The sequence below is a fragment of the Varanus komodoensis genome, unplaced genomic scaffold, assembly GCF_004798865.1.
Source record: "Varanus komodoensis strain SLA01 unplaced genomic scaffold, ASM479886v1 scaffold36, whole genome shotgun sequence".
NCBI lineage: Eukaryota > Metazoa > Chordata > Lepidosauria > Squamata > Varanidae > Varanus > Varanus komodoensis.
In genome coordinates, this window is record NW_025335873.1 from 9,273,236 (window position 1) to 9,291,846 (window position 18,611).

An 18,611-nucleotide genomic window follows, 5' to 3' on the forward strand; every position below is an offset into this window, starting at 1 on the left:
GCAGCGTCGCCTGTCGAGCCGCGCCTGCTTCAGCAGGCCGCCCGGGGTGGGTGCCCGCAGAGCGGTGGCCCAGGGCGGTTTGCGGGGCTGGAGCCGGCCGCTGTGGCGCGAAGGCGTTCGCCAGCCAGGTGAGCCTGCCCCCTGCTCTCCACTCCGAGCAGGATCTCGACAGCGGGGACGTGAAGCGGCGGGCGCACCTGTTCGAAGCACAGAGGAGGGCGAAGGAGGAAGACCCCATCATCCCTTTTGGCGACGGGCCCATCATCTCCAAGTGGGGCGCCATCTCCCGCTCGTCCCGCACTGGGTACCACACCACGGACCCCGTTCAAGCCACTGCTTCCCAAGGAAGTGCCACGAAGCCGATCAGCGTGTCAGGTTGGGCCTGGCTGCGAGCCTGCAATGGGGCCGGCGGAGGCTGGGGGGACAGGCGACCCCCGGGAGGGCTCTCGCAGGTCTTGGCTGAGGGCTCCCCTTTTCCCTGCCGCAGATTATATCCCTTACGTCAGCACTGTGGATTCGAGATGGAGCTCCTACAGCTCAGATTCGACCTCATCGGCGCCTTTCCTGGAACGGTACGTGCGCCAGGCCCTGCGCCAGCTGCTCACCCACTCCAGGGACATGCGAGCCCCCCCCCCGGGGGGAGAGAGTTGGGGGACCTCAGTTGCAGGGATCCAGGGGCCAGGCAGTGCTCAGTCCAGCCTCTGCCGCTCCCTTGCCTGCCCAAAGAGGAGGGGTGCCGGGCCCTGGGCGGGCGCTGCCACCGGCCCTTCAGCCAGTGGCAGCATTGCCGAGTTGCCCAGGTCAGGCGGGGCTTTGAGGGAGCGTGGCGCACAGGGCTTAGCAGAGCAAGAAGATGGACAGGAACCAGCCTGCTTAATTAAGGGGGGCGGTGCGGTGCAAGAGGTTTCATTTTCCGTCTCGTGGGGAGAACGACCGGCAGCCCTCCCCCTCCTCTCTTTAAAGGGATCGCTTCGTCATCACTGACGTGTCTGCTCCCAGGAAGCATTCCAGCACCGGGGATCTACTGAGCCTCGAGCTGCAACAGGTGCGCCTCTTCCGGCAGCTCGGTCGTTCGTTCGTTCGTTCCTCGGGAATGTGCAGGCTGGGAGCTTGCAAAGCACCGGCTGCTCTGCTTCGCGTGCCCTGGGAAGCCTGAGGGCGACGGAAGCGGAGGGTCGCCGTGGCAGCTGCATCCCGCCTGCATGTGGGGGGGCACTTGGTCGTGGGAGCCCGCCTGCGCTCCCGCCTCACTCCCTCCCCTTCCACGCAGGCCAAAAGCAACTCGCTGCTGCTGCAGAGAGAGGCCAACGCCCTGGCCACGCAGCAGAAGTGGAGCGCCTTGCACGAGGACGGCCCCCTCGCGCTAAACCTCTTGAGCAAGGAAGTCGATCTGAGGAATGGTGAGGTAAACTGGCTGGACCCTGAATGTATCAAGAGCAGGGGAGGCCCGGAGGGGCGTCCTCGCGCTGCCGCTGCCGCTGCCACCGCCCAAGTGCTCTCGCGGGGAATCGGTCACGCAGGGAGAGGAGGGGGCACGTTCAGAGCCACGCGGCGGTTCCAGGGCTGGGAACAGGAGTTCCTTCCATGTGCATCTGGAAGGCCCTCCCTACTTTTTCTCCAGGAGTGGAGGGACAGAGCGCCTCCTGCCAGGTCGAAGAAGCCCACTGCCTCAGCTGCTGAGCGGTTCTGCTTCCCACATGCTTTTTAAAAAGTGGGTTTTTAGTGAGTTGGACGGTGGATAAATGCAGCGTGAAACATGCTTGTTGAAGCATCAGAGACAAAATCTGGCTCGGCGGCCCACGTGCGTGCGGTTCCCAGGGCAAGCCAGGGCTAGCCTGCCCTGGGGAACTTGCTCTCGCCACGCCCGGCTTCCCCCCAAGGCGTGACTGGAGCAGCAGGTGCCGCTGCCCACGTGGTGTGGAGACGGTTCGGCACCCCTCTGCTCTCCTCCTGCCGTGGGGCGCCCCGCATTCCTTCCAGGCCTTACGCCTCCTCCCTCCCTCCCTCCCTCCCGTGCCGCAGGCTAACTATGCTGAAGATGCAGCAGACACAAAGCCGGATCGAGACATTGAACTAGAACTTTCCGCCCTTGACGCCGACGACCCTGACGGGCAGGGAGAACAAATTGAGGTACAGACACGTATTCCCTCCACCCCCCGAACGGCGGGTGCTTGGGTTTGTGGGTGGTTTGCGGTTGGTCCCATCTCAGAAGCCCTGAGCGGCTGGCAGTGCTGCCAGGCTTCCACAGGAACTGTGAAAACCCCAAAGCAGCATTTTCCGGGGTCTTATGTCCCCCCCCCCCCCGTGTTGAGCCCTCCGTTCCAGCTAGATGCGTAGGCTTGGGAGGTCGGGATGCTTCTTGTGTGGGCACGCGTGAAGCTGTGCTGGAGCGGCTGGATCAGAGCTAGGGCTCCTGCTTTGCATGGAGGAAGGCCGGGCTTCGGCCCCCAAGCCCCACGTCCCGATGGGGCTGCCTGAGCCCCAGCGGCCCGCTGCTGCCAGTCAGTGTTGACACGCCTGGGCTGGATGGACTGAGTTTTCCTTGCTCCTCCACTGCACCAGGCCCATTGTACTGTCTAGCCCAGCGCCGCCGCCTCTGAGTGGCAAGAGCTGTCCAGCAACTTAAATCGGGGGCACCACCCTGTATTTCAGGAACAACTCCATAGGGTGCCTCCGATCCTTCGTTTTAGGGACTGCCTTGGCAAGGTACACGTGACCCCCGCGACCCTCTTCCGAGCATCTCATTTTTCTCTACTTTTTCCAGTGGCGGCTGCTATTTGGGCACCACCCCCAAGAAAGGCATGCCTTTATGTTCCTCCTCCTCCTCCTCCCAGGAAATTCTAGGCCTGCAGCTTGGGATCAGCGACCAAGACGATAGTCTCTTCAACGGGTCAGCTCTGGAGAACGGCCACCCCCTGGAGCAGCCCCAGAAGGAGCCCCGGCAGCAGAAGAAGCCCAACTTAGGTGAAGACCTTGCTATTCTGTGAGTGTTGGACACCGACAGCAACTTTGCCCTGCGACCGAAAGGCTCCCCTCCCCGGGGGACTCCGTTCTGCCCCCCCGCCCCCGCAGCCCCTGCGGCCGCTCGCCACACCCCGGCCTCCTCCTGTCCGAGCCCAGCTCGCCTTTTCATGACGGCCCCGCAGCTGGAATCGTTGCTCGGTGGAAGGGCTGGCTGCCTGCCGGAAGTGCTGGGCCGCAGCTCCCGTCCCTTGCCACGGGGCACGCTGGCAGGTGGGGGGGGGGGTTGCGGTGCAACACGCACGCACGCCGGGGCCCCAGGTTGCCTGCCCCGATCCGCGAGGTCTGCAAACTGTCCCTGGGGCGGGGGCGGGCGGGCAGGCACAGCCGAGATTTGGTTTCAGGTGGCTTGCCTTTGCTTACCCGGCAAAGAGCTCTGTGGGCTTTTACATGGTTTAAATCTATTATTTATTGTGCGACATAAAAACAACTGGACCGCACCATAATAGAGGCAAGATGCAAAAATAGAATATTTTATTGGCATTTACGTCGTATGTGTTCTATATCCCTATATATTGGTAGATAAACAGAACATACTATTATTATTTTAAAAATACTTGTGCTTTGACAAGGGCATCCCAAATATATTTTTCTCCAAAATGCAGATATACCAAGGAAAGATGTTGGAGATTTCTAGAACTCACGAGCTTTACAGAATGTTCTTCTTAAATGCCACTGAACCATCATATATTTGCTTCTTGCCTCTTTTATCAAGTCGTGCCGCAAGAGCTGAGATACGTATCCTCCCCCCTGGAGAGGTTCCTTCGCCTTGATAGGTGGAGCTGAGCCTGGGGGTTTGGCAAATCTCAAGTTTCCGGGGAATCCTTAAGTGGCCACTGGTACCCGTGGGCCAGGTGCTCACCCACTCTGCTCCCTTAGTTGGAAGTCGTTTCACATTCTGCTCTCCAAGCGGTGAACAAATGTTTCTTTCCAAGAACTTTCCACATATGCACAGACCCCTTCCCGTGTTCTCCTTGCCTCGTTCCCTCTCCCTTTCTGAGTGGTACAATACTCCATGCAAGAGGCTGCTCGTAGTTCACTGTTTCTAGGATTACAGCAGGGACAGGCCATCCGGATATGCCTTCCAGGACCTCCCACATGTTTGGGGCCCCAGCTCCCATCGTCTCTGACGGTGCTGGGTCGTAGCATGTGTCACCCCAAACATCTGGAGGGGAACAGGCTTCTCCTTGGATGACTGTCCTGAGCCTTGTGGAACTACTGAAAACCCAGGCTTCCGTGTTCCGTTGTGATCGGTGTTTTTCCTCCCCCACCCCGCTTCTTTTCTCTTCTTTTCTCCCCCTCCCTGGCCAATCAGGGAGAAACAGAAAGTAGTCCTACCAGTGACTTCCTGCTTCAGCCAGCCGGTGGCATCCGTTGTGGGCAACATGCCTTCCCTGCCCGTCACCACCTCGGCCACTATGAGCAGCCTTGTTCTCAAGACAGCCCACATCATGGCGGACGGGAAGAGCGACTTCTTAAGGCCGGTTGCCAATGGCAAGATGGTGAACAGCTGAGAGCTGCTTCTGGGCTTGTGACTATACTAAGGAAGCATTTACACTTGCTTTATATATATATATATATAATATATATATTATATAATGTATATTTTTTTTAAGAAAATACTATTGGGGTCATTTGTTTCCTGTGGACTCTTTAATACATCAAGCCCCTCTCACATTAGCATTCTGGATAAGAAAAGGAAAAAGAGCCACCAATAGTTTGCGTGGTTAGAAGGTGTTCATTTTCCACAAGTGGAATCTGGACGTGGTTTTACTTAAGCTAAAAGTCCGCTTTTTAATGAGTCTGTAGATGTTCCGGGGTGTCAACTGAGCCGTTCTCATTTTGCAATGGCTTCTCGAGGAAAATTTACAAGTTACTCACTGGAGCCAGCAGATCCGTGCGTGAGGTGACTCCCAGAAGTCAGGCGATCTTGTTTTCTCTTGATTTTGTTTTATGAGAAGAGAGAAGAATTTGCATCTGGTTGCAGTTGCTTGTTTCTTAAGCTGTGGAACTCTGCATGAAACAGTGTGTGTGGAAAAGAGAGCGGCTGGGGATCTTGTTAAGATAAGACTTTTAATTCAGGGCTGATACACTTCCTTCTCTCTCCCCCTCACTTTTAGCTTTGCACAGCTGCATTATATGCAGCAGTGCCCCCCTTTTGCATCCCCCCCCCCGTTTAGCCCCAGCTCATCTGCTTCAGAACTTGCTATTTCCATATATCAAGCGTCTTGCCTGTGTGCAAATTCCAGAGTACAAAACTAAGTGCCTGTGTCCTTCTGCTTATATGCTTGGTCTTTAACTCCTCCAGGGAGTAAGCAGAATCACTCCGTTCCTTTTTGGCGACACGATACGCTCCTTCCAAGGGAGCTGAGCTGTGCAGTCCCTCGGCAGGATCTCCCGGTGCCCTGGCACCCGGAGCCTCGCAGATTATTCCCCGCAAAAACGTAGCTTGCCTGTCGTGTTTGCACTGACTAACATCACAGTATTGCTATTGCTGTACTTTTAAACAATAAGAATTGATTAGCAATTCTTTAGACACGTTGCATTGGTTATAGTATTATTGAGAATTTAGTATTTAGGTTTATTACTTACTAATTAATTCTGACAAGGCCTTGAACACATATAATAGAGCTTTAGCTGAACTTGTATAGAACAATGAATAAATATGTCCCCCTTAAGATGTGATTTTTGAAGAATACATGCAATAGGGAACCATCTGCTAAAATAGGAATACCCTCCCCAGTAAGCTAGTCTTTTAGCCATCTTTTCTTTCTCTTCCTGGCAAGATCATCCTTTGTCATAGGTGGTTTTCTTTTTCTTTTGTTTTGTTTTGTTTTATTTTTTACATTTCTCTCCTTTTTTAAATGTTTGTTAATTAACTTCTGTGAAGTTGTTTACTCTGAAAACGCTACTGGAATATTTTAAACAAGCAGCACTTTCTCCAGGGTGTACTGTATGCAAGGGCTTCTCCTGCTAGCAAACTGCTTTAAAAGAAAACACAATAATGATCATGTTACTGGCAAAAAAAAAGAGCTGTGGACATCCTGGTTGCTGCTCTATATATGGGATTAGACGTTTTCCTTGCTTTTCTTTTTTGAATATAACTCTTGTGCTCCCTTCAGGGGCAGGAAAACAGGGGCCGGCATTTCTCTGAGGGTTGCAGATCTAACTCGGATCAGTTTTTTAAAATCTCTCTGACTTAGGAAGTCATGAAAAAATTATGTTGTAAATATTAACTGAGAAATCCAACGACTGACTTGTTTTGATAATAATTTCAGTGCTGTTGTAAAATATTTTGGCCACTTGTTTTAATACTAAAGTGCAAAGCCCTGTTTATAATTTGGGAGTCACATCCCTTCTTTTGATGGCTTGTGGTAATTTCTGAAGGTTTTCTTTTTCCTGTTGCCCCTCTACTTCTGCAGCAAGACAAGCAAGGCAGCTGGAAATCCAGATTTTTAAAGTACTTGTTCATTCATGACTGTTAAGTGTCCACTCTTACGCTTTCAATCTAGCTGGACAATTCTGTATATATGAAACTATATAATTACATTTGAAATGCTTCCAAAATTTTTCTTTTGTGCTATATGTAACTTCAAAGGTAGGCATAGATGTATATGCAAAACAATATCTCTTTTACATGGATTTGTAAACAATGCGATCTTCCATGTTGAAGGTGAAGTGATTTTTCTTTAAAAGGAAGAAAAAACGAATTGCTATTTTGTTACAAAAATAGGAAAATATAAAGGTTTGAGAGATTCTTATTTTTGCCCTCAGGGAAATAGCCCCTCTGTTAACCAGCACAACATGATGAAGAATATGTAACACCTAAACAGATCTTATGTGTTATACTTTTGGTATGGTTTTAAATATGTGAGTTTTTCTTTTTAAGACCTAGTTGTGCTCTGCTGGAGGAAGGGGCTTGGAATCGTTTTGCAGGAGTCGGTCCACTCGCTCAGTGGCACACTGTTCAAAAACGCTACCTGTTGTCCTTTTACCAGCTTCTCCGAGAACCGTCTTCCTCCGCGTTGGCTTGTCAGGGGTAGCACTGGCTTCTGTAGCGCGGCAGCTTTGTAGAAAGGGCCACCCAGGTCACGAGAACTCCGACAACCTTCGATACAGAGAATTGCAGACCCAAGAAACCAGCCGAACTTTCAACCCGCGTGCCATCCTTCTTTCCAAGCACTGCGATCCTGCCACGAAATCGCATCGTTCTGGCTCGGTGCTGCAGGTGACAGATTGCCAGAGAACGCTCAAACCAGTTGAGTAGGGGAGCGGAGAAATGGCTCATTCGAGAGCTCTGGCTTCAGAGAATTAATTCTGCCAGTAGGAAGGCAATTCTGGTCTGCAGCAAGCGACATTGCCAAAGAGAGACGAGAGAGAGAGTCCGCACCGCAGTACGCTCTCTCTCGCAGCGTCAGGACAGGTTTAATTTGGGATTTCCTGGAATTGTCCTTCCCCCGTTTCCTTTCGACTCGATGCTTTCGCAGCCACTTTTCGACTCAGAAAGCCCATCGTGTGCGTGGGGACAGATGCCTTTCGTTGAGTCCTGATGCTGTTTGTAGCACGGCAGATGCTGGCTCGTGGTAGGAAGCAAGGATCCCTCTTGTGGCGTGTGATGCGGGGCCATCCCTCCGAACCTGGAAGGAAAGGGTTGTCGGGGTGGGATTTCACGGCCTCACTGGAGCCCCGTGGACGTGGTTGCCCAGTGAGTGGTGCATCCCGCTGGCTGGCTGGCTGGCTGGCTGGCTGGCTGGCTGGCTGGCTGCATTCTCCATCGGTGTGAGGAGCACATTCGTGTGCCGTCAGCCGCGCTGCAGCCGCCGTGGCCCTTTTCCTGCCAGATGCATCGCTCCGGAGGAAAGGCGGCAGGCTGCTGCGGCTCAGTGCCGAGTCGCTCGGCACACGCAGAGCGGCCGGAGCCAAAGCATTAGTGGCGCGCTTTTAATCTGACACAGGCCGGCTCAGGCCTGATAAAGATAAGGACCTTAGTGGCAGACAGACGAACTCCACACAGCTTGGCAGTGTTCAGAGTGGCAGTGCTGGCTGGATTTTTCACGGGCCAGGGGAGAGAGGACGCTGCTGGCGGTTTTGTGGTCTGTTGTTGTATGTGTCTACCTTTTCCTGTTCCTTTTTTTAGCCAGTCCTACTTTGCAGAGGTGGGGTTTGACTGCACACCCCTGCCCCAGTGAAGGTGTTTTGGAGAATCCACTCCCATGGTATACATTTATTTTCAAGCCCCTTGGATTTTGGAAGGTCCTCTATAGTTAGGGACTGGACTTGCAAGGAAGGAACAGGAAAGGAGATGGACGGGGCGTGGCGTGGCGTGGCGTGGCGTGGCGTGACGCTGCGGAGAGTCACAGTCTAGAGCTTTGCTGGCAAAGTGGTACATTAACGATTCGCTGCTCCGTAGGATAAAGGGATGGCTTAGTGGGGTGCGGCAGCGTTGCTGAACCATCTCCCCACCCCCGCTGAAAAAGCAAAAAACCTATCCGCACACACATGCTTTTGTGAAGCTTTTAATGGACACTTTATATACTTGACCGTTTGAAATCAAATGAATTCTGGCTGCATTTATACGTGCCAGAGAACAGGGCAAAGTACATTTGCACAGATCCTACCCACATACCCCCCAAGAGTAATCCTCCGTTATATAGTCCAAGGCATGGGAATGCATGCATCTTCCTCTTTTGGGCAGACAAATACATTATACTGTAGTTGTGATACAACATGCGTGGCTTTTCTTTGTACTGCACACCCACTGTACAGCCACTCCGGAGTATTGTGGTTTAGCTTGCAGGATCTGCTATCGGCATTTATACTGTATACTGCATATTCTTTTCCCTGGAAGTTTAAAAGAAAAAAAACAACACTTTTTTTCTTGTTGAGTTGATTAACATTTTATAAACTTGCTTAGCCTAGAAAGTTTGGGAAAAGAGGCCTGTTTGTCAATTGTACAACCGATTGTGAAGCTCAAGTGTGAATATTTTTACGTCTGTATTAGACATTTTCTTTGCAAATCTATTGTTCGATTGAAATGTAAATGAGATAAAAGATGGTGTACACCCATCATGTATAATAAAGCAGACACCATCGCTACGATGGATTTAATGCTCATTTTTAATGGTGCATTCTCAACTTCTATTTAAAAATATAATTTAAAAAATCTGTAAAATGAAATGGGGGATATATTTCAAGGGTGGGGAATGAATTCTATTCCATTTAGTTCTGTTTAAAATTTCCAGATTGTATTGTTTTTCCCTTTTGTGTTATAGGAATAGGATTTACATGGGAATGCTTAGACCGTACGGTCTGTATTTTCAGGGTGGGGCGGTTTGAGCGATGGGGTTGGCTTTGTGATTTAGCCTGAATAGCCGAGTGAATTCTGTGTGTGTGTTTGCTGTAGCACTGAAGTGAGAAGATAAATTAGCTCTCGGGCTGGTCACAGATTTTAGCAAATTGTGGTTTTTCAGTGTTTGAGAGAGAATTAATAGGAAAAAAAGTTTGCAGTACTTGACATGTATTTGCATGCCGTAAAATAAAAAAAGTCCACCTACACTTTCTCTGCGCTCATCTCTTACAGGAGGAGGGGGGTAATAGGGAGGGGAAAGAATTTGTTCTTGTATAGTTGTTGGCTAATTTGTGACTCAACCCTATGCATGTTCAGACACAAAAACATCTTACAATTCCCAGCATGACCCTGGCAGTAAGTTTTTTCTTACTAAAAGTACTCTTTCTAAAATATGCGGAAGATTGTTCCTTTCAGCAGCTCCAGACAATATAAGGAAATACCAGTGTCTTTTGCTTGCCTGACTTAACCCTTTCAGATGGTGACTTTGGCCTACAGAGGTTTAAAAACTGGGTTTTGAGAGAGTGGCTGGGAAGCCCAAGTACCCCATGTTGATAAAGAGGGGGATCTCTCATTGGGAAATGGAGGTTGGACAGAGGAAGTGCCATTGGTCCTTTGCATCAGAAGGAATCTGGTGGGATGGAGAAGTGGCCATGTTTGACCCAAAGGAAGGCTGGAGTGGCCTCTTTTGACATTCGCAAACCTCTTAAGCCTCGTCCCTCTCTGGAGGCAGGCTCTCTGAGCGCCAGGGCCAGCCCTGGAATGGTTCTGCCCGGATCGTGCTCTCCTCTGACAACTCGGGAGGTGAGGAAGCACCTGGTGGCTGCTTCTCCATCACCAAACCGAGGACAAGTCTCTACTGAAGAGACTCCACAGAGCAGGCACAGACTGGGTGCCTCTTTGCCTGGGAAAACTATCCCAAGCCGACCTGGCCTTTAGGAGCATGGAAGACCCACCCCATGCTCCCCTGCAGTTAAGCGAGTGCTTTCTACACTTACTGGGACTCCCAGTAACCGGGAGAACCAGTAACCAGTTACGAAAGTAACCAGGAGTATGCTTGCACATTGAAAACAAGCTTGAGAAATTTTAAAAAGTCTGTAAGGAGCTACTGTCTTTTGCAGGGGCCTTTTGCAATCTCCCGGTGCTGCTGGTAGACCTGCAGATGGGAGGCCAACACAGAAGAAAAGCCAGGCAGGATGGGTGCAAGATCTAAGATGCTTCCCCCCTTAGGGATGCTTCAGTTTGCTCCCTTTTCCATAGGTTGGGAAAGCAGACTTACTTCCTTAGGTCTTTGCATCTCCTAATATTTATAGCGTATAATTGGTTGCACTAGAACAATGTAACAACAACCAGTATAATTAGTGGAAATAGAACAATTATGGAACTTTTTTATGGCGTAAACTTTGATGGACTAACTTATAGTCCATTTCATCCGCTGCCCCGCTTGAAGTCAGAGAGTTAAATGCAGAAATTATTCGTGTTCTTTATCCTCACAGCAGTTTTCACTTCTTATGCAAATTTATTTATATTACACATTCTGTTATCAGCTTTGTATGAATAGGAGCAATAAAATAAATGTTCACACGCTTTCATTCGGTTTCGTCAAAGAAAAACTGGGTGCGAGGGCCGGGAATGAAACATCCTGCCCGCGTTTGGGTTCGGCTCCTGGGAAGCGCAGGCCGGACCTGCGCCCCGTCTCCATGGAAACCGCTTTTACCTTTTCTCCGCCGCCCGGGGAGGGCGACGCGCATGCGCACCCGGCATCGCTCGCGGCGTGGCAGACGCGCTGTCACCGAGGCAGAACGCTTCGGATTCCCAAGCGAACATGCGGGGCACCCAGCGGGGAACTGCGAGGGCGCCGCTTTGCGACGGCTTCTGCCCTTTTGTAATCGTGCACGTCTGGAGACCCAGTTAAGAATTAGCAAAGGCCTGCCCGCTGCCGTTCTCGTCAGGCACGAAGCGCAAGGTAAAGACCCGTGCGCGCGCGTCTGCAACGGGTAGGGATGGGTAAGGATCCTCCGTGCAGTCCTGCTTTCTCACCCGCATCGCGCTGTGGGGCGGGTGACCCGTGCGGACCGGTGCGGCGCGTTGATGGTGGATGCCCTCGCCTCACGCCTGCCGCCCCGCGCTCCGCGCCGCTCGCATCGGAGCCGGAAGTGTCCGCGGCTCTGCCTGCCCGACCGGCCGCGCACCCCTACGCCCTGCGCGGCTCCGCCCCCGCTGCGGCGCTTCCTCGTTCTCCCGGCATCCCGCGCGCTTCGGCGGCAGCGTTCCGCTTGCGGGCAGCGCGAGAGGCCTGAGGTGGGAGCCCGGGGCGGCAGGCGCGCGCGCGCGGGGGGGCCCGGGGGGGTCCCGGGGCGGGGGGCTCGGCCGGCCGGGGGGGCCACCTGCGTCCTGCGCGGAGGGGCGGCGCCCGGGTGAGCGACGAGGGAAGGCCCGGCTCGCCCTGAGGGAAGGGCTAGGCCCGGGCGGGGGCGGGGCCTGCGCCGGGGGGAGGGGCCGTGCGCGGGGGGGGGGCGCTCTGTGCGGGGAGCCCGTCCTCTAGCCAGGCCGTACTTCTCCAACCGGCGCCCTCTGGGAGTGCCGGGGCTGATGGGGCCTGCAGTCCCGCGCCTCACCCCGTGCGCCCTGTGGGGGGCTGGCCCGTCGTCGGCGAGCGCTTCGGTTCTTCCGCCTCCTTGGGCTCCCTCTTAAGGAAGTGCATTCATCGCGTGGGGGGGGGGTTTGAGGAGCTGGGAACTGCCCCCCTTGCCCTCAGGAAAAAATGTATTTCTTTCTTCTGTTTCCGGCCTGCTGTCGCAGAATCTCAACTAAAGGGTAAGACTGAGGCAGATGAATCAAAAGCACAATACTGAAAGGCGAGGGGGGCCGCAACCCATTGGAAGCCCCTTATTCTGCGTCGGGGCAGGGCTCTCCCAAAGCCTGGTTTCGTGGAGTCTCGGGGGATGCATTCCCGCCTCACGGGGAGCACTGGTGGGGTGCGGCTGCATATAGGGCGGCCTTCAGGGGCATCCCTCATGAGCAGGCCCCTCCGCCTGCCCATGGCATAGGATTTTTGTTTGTCCGGGGAGGAGGCAGTTTTTGGAGTGTGGGGGGGACGCAGCAATCGGCTTCCTGAAATTCCCAAGCAAAGACTCTGCTGCTCTGCCTTTAACCGCTGAGGAAGGCTCAGATTTTCTATGGGATGCTCTTCAGTGAGCTGGGCATCTGAACTGTCAATCTAGTTTAAAGGGGGAAAAGGTTGGCAGCCCCGAGGAGAAAGAAGGCCAGCTGCACTTCACTCACCCAGATTTGCTGTTAGTTATTTCATTTCTGTATCACTCAATAGCCAGAGCTCTCTGAGTGATTCAGAGCAATATAAACATTGCAAGTGCAATACAATACCACATAAAGTATTGCAGTACATAAAATGCAGAACAATAGAACAGCTCGAATCACCCCGAGTCAAGCCAATACATATGGCAGGAAGAAATGTTGGGGCCCACGTGGTGAAATCCAGATTAATCAGGCCATAAAACTGGGCACCGCGCCAGCAGTGACAAGCTGAGATGGGGATTAAAGAGCAGCAGTGCAAAGGCATCTTAATAATGTGCATCTGTCCTGATTTTTTTTAAATGTACAGCCATTAGCATAATAATCCCCAGTACAAGCTTATAGATTCATAATCTGCTCTCATCTGCACTATGCTCAGAAACTTTGAACTTTTTAAGGGTTTTGCTTGGGCTACAGCGGGGCCCATTGGGTGCAAGGGCTTTTTTCCAAATTTTGGCATGTTTTTTTCCTGAGGGGTTACAGGGGCAGAGCAGGATGTGTCGAGCATGGCGGAAGGCGAGGATCATTTAAGGTTGAGAAGAAAGAATGCAGCCAGATGCAATCATACACCCCCTGGGAGTCAGGAGTGAAAAATTACAGAGATAACAGTACAGAAAAATATTCACTTTTTTGGGTAAATACCCTCCTAGGCCTACGGAATAACAAGGTGCTATTCTGCTTAGTCCAAGAAGTAAGATCAACAAACACCGGGCAATGTTTTAAAAGCTTTTCCCTTTAACGGCAGACTCTTATCCATGTTATCTCCCCTACCGCTGGAGATGCATGCGCTTTCACCAAGTGCTTTCTCTGGATTTGGGACTCTTTCGCTTACCTCTCCATTGTGCGGGAGAATCTGTTGCTGTTTATCTTTGGTCCATTTACAGGCGGCTTACCGAGCTGCTTTCCGCAAATCCATTGGCCAGGAGGCAAGGTCTAATTTTGGATAAAGGGATGGATTAAAGGATTGGCGGAAACGCTGCAGCATAGTGGCTGCCTCTGTATCGATATTCTTCACAATATCTGTCCTGTGCGGTGGACTTGCTTATTTGGAAGGGAGCGTGGGTAATGGGCGCTAAGTCTTTACGAGGTCTGTAGACAGAGGGAAGCAGAGGAGTTTGGTATGACTCAGTTTGTGGGTGGAGCTGAAGGGTGAGGGCCATGCCAGCACAACACAGTGGCTGGATGTAAAGGTCGCTCAGAGGCTGACGTTGTGGATTATGGCCACTACTTAAGTCACAGAAGCACAGCTGGCTCAGCAGAGAAGCGCCAGTATTCTAACTGCTTTCAGCAGCATCCTCGACCAAGCTGGTGGTGGAGAGGGGGAGGTGTGAAGCTCCAGAAGAGGGGGCTGGTCGCGTTCATCACGCTCCTTCAGAGCCCCCCGTCTCGCTGCCGGTGCGCCATCGGCCTCTTTGCTGCACGTGCTGCTGAGGAGTTGAGTTTGCATCTCTCCAGCACCTTGCAGAACACTTCCTAGGTCCCAGCCCCTGGGGGGGACTTGATGCAAGAGCTGAGCTCCAGCTGACCTTCTCCCTGCTCTCTTGCAGCCCCCACGATGACAACCCTGGACGACAAGCTGCTGGGAGAGAAACTGCAGTACTATTACAGCAGCAGCGAGGATGAGGACAGCGAGAAAGAGGAGGGGGACGAGGGGCCTCGCGCAGAGGCCGACGCTGCCGTGCCGAGGGAGGTGGCGCTGAGCAGCGACGGCAGTGCTGTGAACACAGGTGCGTGTCCCGCTCGTCTCTGCTCCTCCCCCAGGTGACAGTCTTTTCCTCTGACCCTCACTCCCCCCCCCCCCCCCACACACCCCCTCGGTGTCACTGCTCACATCTTCCTCACCAGGCCCCAAAGGCGTGATCAACGACTGGAGGAGATTCAAGCAGCTGGAGACAGAGCAGCGGGAGGAGCAGCGCCGGGAGATGGAGCGGCTCATCAAGAAGCTCTCCATGACCTGCAGGTCACACCTGGATGAGGAGCAGGACAAGCAGCAGCAGAAGGAGCTTCAGGAAAAGCTCAACGGCAAGGTGAGAGCCGCGGGAGGCGGTCCGCCCACCCCCGGGGCCACTGGCCATGTTGTCGGCATCTCTGGGGCGCTGCCTGGCAGGGAAGGAAGCCCCGAGGCTGCACCAGCCACCTCCAGCTCGGGGCCCCCCAGGTGTGTTGAGCTGAGGTCCCGTTGCTCCCAGACAGGGAGCCTCTGGACTGCACTGTTCGCCGCTGAGCGCAGTCCAGGCGTCTCAGACGCGCATGAGGCCCTTCATGGCGCCCCGTCCTCGGCAGCCCCACTCCGCCCTTGAGCTCCAGGCTGCAGCTCCCTCGAGGGGGCCGGTTCCGGGGTGCCTCCCAGCGCTGCCCCTGCAGCAGCAGCCTTGCTCCACAGCCCACCAGGGAGTGCACCAACGCCGATCTGGGCCAGGCGTCCGAGTGCTTTGGCGCTCGGCCCATCAGCATGGCGGTCCGGTAGCAATTCTTGGCCATCACCCTCGGTCCCGCAAAAGGCCCCCGAGAGCCATTCCAGGTGCTGGGAGTGCCGGGCCTTCTGTGGGAGTTCCCTGCCTCCCCTTGTGGAGCCGCGGACAGGGAGGGCCGGGCAGGTGGCTGGGCAGGCTCCCCGCAGCGCCCCCGTGCATTGTTCGCCTTCTGGCTGGGTCCCAGATGCTTAAAATGTTGGCCTCACCTGCCATGAGCAAACCTGAGCTGCCGTGTTTATGCTAATGGAACAGCAGATCATCCCGCCTGGGGAGGGTCCCCAGAGAGAGGGATCAAAGGAGAGCACACATGCACACACACGAACGCACGGCTGCGGCATTCTCTCCCTTGGCCGTGCTCGTTACCCGCACGGTGGGGCCTTCGTGCCTGAGGTCGTCACGAGCCTCCGCGCCTTCAAGCAGGGAGGAGATCTTGGCAGGCCGGGCAGAGAGGGTCATTCTTATTTCTTCATGATGTATTGCTGTTATTCGTGCCTGCACAATTCATCAGTATACTCCCGTGCTGCAATTATACTGTAATGTAGAACGCTGTACGCTTGCACCGTGCTTTGAATCAGGTACCCTAGACAAGTTCGCCAGTTTCTCTGCGCCCTTGCTCGGACGTTTCGAGGTAACCCCTGCTGCCGCCCGCGCATTCCAGCTGCTTGGGGGTGCCCTTGCGTGCTCTCCATGCTGCGCGCTCTGAGTGTTTAGCTGCTGAAACCTTTGACACCTGTCTGGTGGTTGGCGCGTTGCAGAGCAGTAAACCATTTTGATCGTCACAGGAGGTTCAGCTGTTTGGCCAAGTGTGTTTTGGCTGTTGCAAAACCTGAACCCGTTTTGATCCTAGCCCAATGTAAAACTTGTTCGTGCATCACCAAGACACTAACTTGGATCAGTGCCTAGTTAAGGAGGCTGCTGGGGCGTGTCACTGAACAATACCCAGCCTTTAGTTGGCAGGCCTGGAGGTGGTACATCACCTCCTGGGAGCCAAAAGACCGTCCTCACCCTTGGCCGGGCCTTGGGGAGAGACAGCCGCTTTGCCCGTGAGCCACGACAACAAGCCAGTGCGCCCCGCCAGGCCCAGGCACCCCCCACCCCCGCAGATCGCAGCAGAGCAGTGTGCTCCTGCCCCCGTCCGCCGTTACAGGCTCGCCTTTTTGTCTCTCCTGCAAAAAGCGTGGTCACACGCCCGTAAGAACACAGCAAACAAAACAATAGGAAACATCATCATTAAAACCTACACATGTTTAAAAATCTGGTCTAAAAAACACATGTAAACATTTACAATAAGGAGGAAAGAGCCATCTAAATGAAAAGATGTGGAAAAGAGGAAGCCGGCCAGGAGCTGCGTGCGTCACCCTGGAACTATTCCGTCAGCCGTTTCCTTGGCCTCCCAGGGCATGTGCTCCGCGCCGGGCCAAGCACTCCGTTGCTTGGAAGCGTCCCTTCGAAGCCCCCCCCCCCCGCCGCCACCCGCCCGTGCCTGCCCGTTACAAGGGGTCTGTTTGTGCCCTCGCTCAGCTGACGGCGCAGGAGTACAGCCTGCTGCACGAGAGCGCGGACGACGAGGCGTTCCTGCAGCAGTACCGCAAGCAGCGCATGGAGGAGATGCGGCGGCGGCTGCACGGCGGGCCGCAGTTCAGGCAGGTCTTCGAGATCCGCAGCGGGGAGGCCTTCCTGGACACCGTGGACCAGGGCCACAGGAGCACGCTGGTGGTGATCCACATCTACGAGGACGAGGTGCCCGGGGCCGAGGCGCTGGACGGCTGCTTGGTGTGCCTGGCCGCGGAGTACCCGGCCGTCAAGTTCTGCCGGGTGCGGAGCTCCCTGATCGGCACCAGCGCCCGCTTCACCGGCCACGCCCTGCCGGCCCTCCTGGTCTACAAGGGCGGGGAGCTGGTCGGGAACTTCATCCGCATCACCGACCAGCTGGGCGAGGACTTCTTTGCCGTGGACCTGGAGGCTTTCCTGCAGGAGTGCGGTCTCCTGCCGGAGAAGGACCTGCTGCTGCTCACCTCGCTGCGCGGTGCCGCCCCGTGCTGCAGCGAGGACAGCGACCTGGAGATCGACTGAGGTGGCGGGGGGGGTCGGGAGCAGCCGTCCCGTTCCCTGCTAGTCATAGAGGGCGCTTGCTGGACCACACACCTCCCCGCTCCTGAGCAGGTAGCCGCACCCCGTCCCTTCAGCCTGCCCGGCGGAGCTCCGCTGCCTGCCCAGAACACCCTTCCCTGTTGTACGTGAGCCCTCCGCCCCCGCGGCCCCATCGCCCTATGAGAGCACCGGTGCCCCGGCACCTTGTCCCAGTCGGAAGTGGGGTGGCGCCAGCCGCTAGGGGCGGGAACGTGTGTGCGGAGGGCCCCTTTTGGGGGGCCCGTCAGTCGTTTAAGAAGAACCCTGGGTAGCTGCTGAAGCGAGTGCTGCAGACCACAGCGCCGCCCCAGTCCCCTCCAGCTCAGGCTGGGTTCTGGCCACGTCTCGCCCCCCCACGTGCTGGGTAGAAACATCCTCCTCAGAGTGAGCTGTCTGTGCCCAAAGGGGCGCGCCTTCCTGTGTCACGCTCCATTCTTCCTGTGTAGATTTTACTGTTTTGCTGAACTCTTTTGCTATCTGTGAAAGACTCCTGGTTTTCTTAAATGAATGCAATAAAATACAGAATGCCTCTCTTCCCATCCCAATTTTCTGGTGTGCTGGCTGGCGTCCCACCTCTCCAAGAAGTGCATGGATCACGCTGCAATCCTGGGTACGTTTGGACAAAAAAATACAGGCTCTTTTTCTGTCTAAGCATGCCTAGAATTGCACCCCAAATGGTTGATTTGTTGAAAAGGCAGCGCAAGTGAGCTTAGCCTCCCCCGGCTTGTGCAAGGCAGGGTGGGCCAGGCATTCTCCAGGACCGGATGGAAGCACCCAAGAGGCGTTCGCCGCCTGGCCTGGCTGAGCTCTGCCCGTGCCGATAATGCCTGCAGAGAGGAGACGAATCCCATCGAACGGGCAGCCGTTCAGCAGGGTGCCATCCCAGGAGGAGGCCCTGCCCAAAGCAGAAGAGGGCTTGACAGCTGCAAAGGAACTTGCAAGGGAGAGAGAAGGGGGGGTTGAAAACCAGGATGGGGCTTCTCTTCTATTTTGCCCCTCCCCAAGATGAGCAGGGAGGAACGAAGGGGCAGATGCCAAACGTATGAGAAGAACCTCCTGCGAGTTTGGCATGCCGACGTTTATCCAGGCCCTGCGATTTTGGTGGTCCTGTCCCCAGAAGGTTGCCAAGAGAGCTTATTTCCCTTCGACATTTTGTAAAAAAGTTTGCAAAAAATGGGGGCAGGGGGGATCCAGCTGATGCAGATCAGAACAAAGTTAAACAAACACTTTCACAAGCATGCACACATGTCATTAAAAATAAAATCAATGAGCAGTCTCACGGGCATAAATGCCTTGGAAAGAGGCACTCAAAATCCCGATGCAGTTCA

At 54.3% G+C, this 18,611-nt stretch overlaps 2 protein-coding genes across 5 annotated transcripts in view; both read left to right on the forward strand.

Moving 5' to 3' along the window:
* The window catches only part of RC3H2 (ring finger and CCCH-type domains 2), a 30,678-nt gene extending 21,102 nt beyond the window's left edge, over window positions 1-9,576 (forward strand). Inside the window, exons 15-21 of one of the 2 annotated variants that reach the window (XM_044439908.1) lie at window positions 162-375; window positions 488-572; window positions 964-1,045; window positions 1,271-1,405; window positions 2,023-2,130; window positions 2,835-2,983; window positions 4,337-9,576. In XM_044439908.1, the coding sequence (XP_044295843.1) occupies window positions 162-375; window positions 488-572; window positions 964-1,045; window positions 1,271-1,405; window positions 2,023-2,130; window positions 2,835-2,983; window positions 4,337-4,535 (972 nt within the window). In that variant the 3' untranslated portion in view covers window positions 4,536-9,576. The remainder of the gene's footprint in view (window positions 1-161; window positions 376-487; window positions 573-963; window positions 1,046-1,270; window positions 1,406-2,022; window positions 2,131-2,834; window positions 2,984-4,336) is intronic. The other variant, XM_044439909.1, reaches the window with a different exon arrangement.
* Window positions 9,577-11,604: 2,028 nt separating this feature from the next.
* Window positions 11,605-17,828, forward strand: PDCL (phosducin like). 3 transcript variants are annotated; one of them, XM_044440145.1, is made up of 5 exons: window positions 11,632-11,668; window positions 12,170-12,184; window positions 14,227-14,406; window positions 14,525-14,706; window positions 16,675-17,828. In XM_044440145.1, exons 3-5 carry the CDS (start codon window positions 14,235-14,237, stop codon window positions 17,224-17,226), a joined length of 906 nt encoding a protein of 301 aa, XP_044296080.1. In that variant the 5' UTR covers window positions 11,632-11,668; window positions 12,170-12,184; window positions 14,227-14,234; the 3' UTR covers window positions 17,227-17,828. The 3 variants fall into 3 exon arrangements, with proteins under 3 accessions (XP_044296079.1, XP_044296080.1, XP_044296078.1); XM_044440144.1 differs by lacking the exon at window positions 12,170-12,184 and having other exon boundaries at window positions 11,605-11,668; XM_044440143.1 differs by lacking the exon at window positions 11,632-11,668 and having other exon boundaries at window positions 11,949-12,184.
* The last annotated feature ends 783 nt before the right edge of the window (window positions 17,829-18,611 follow it).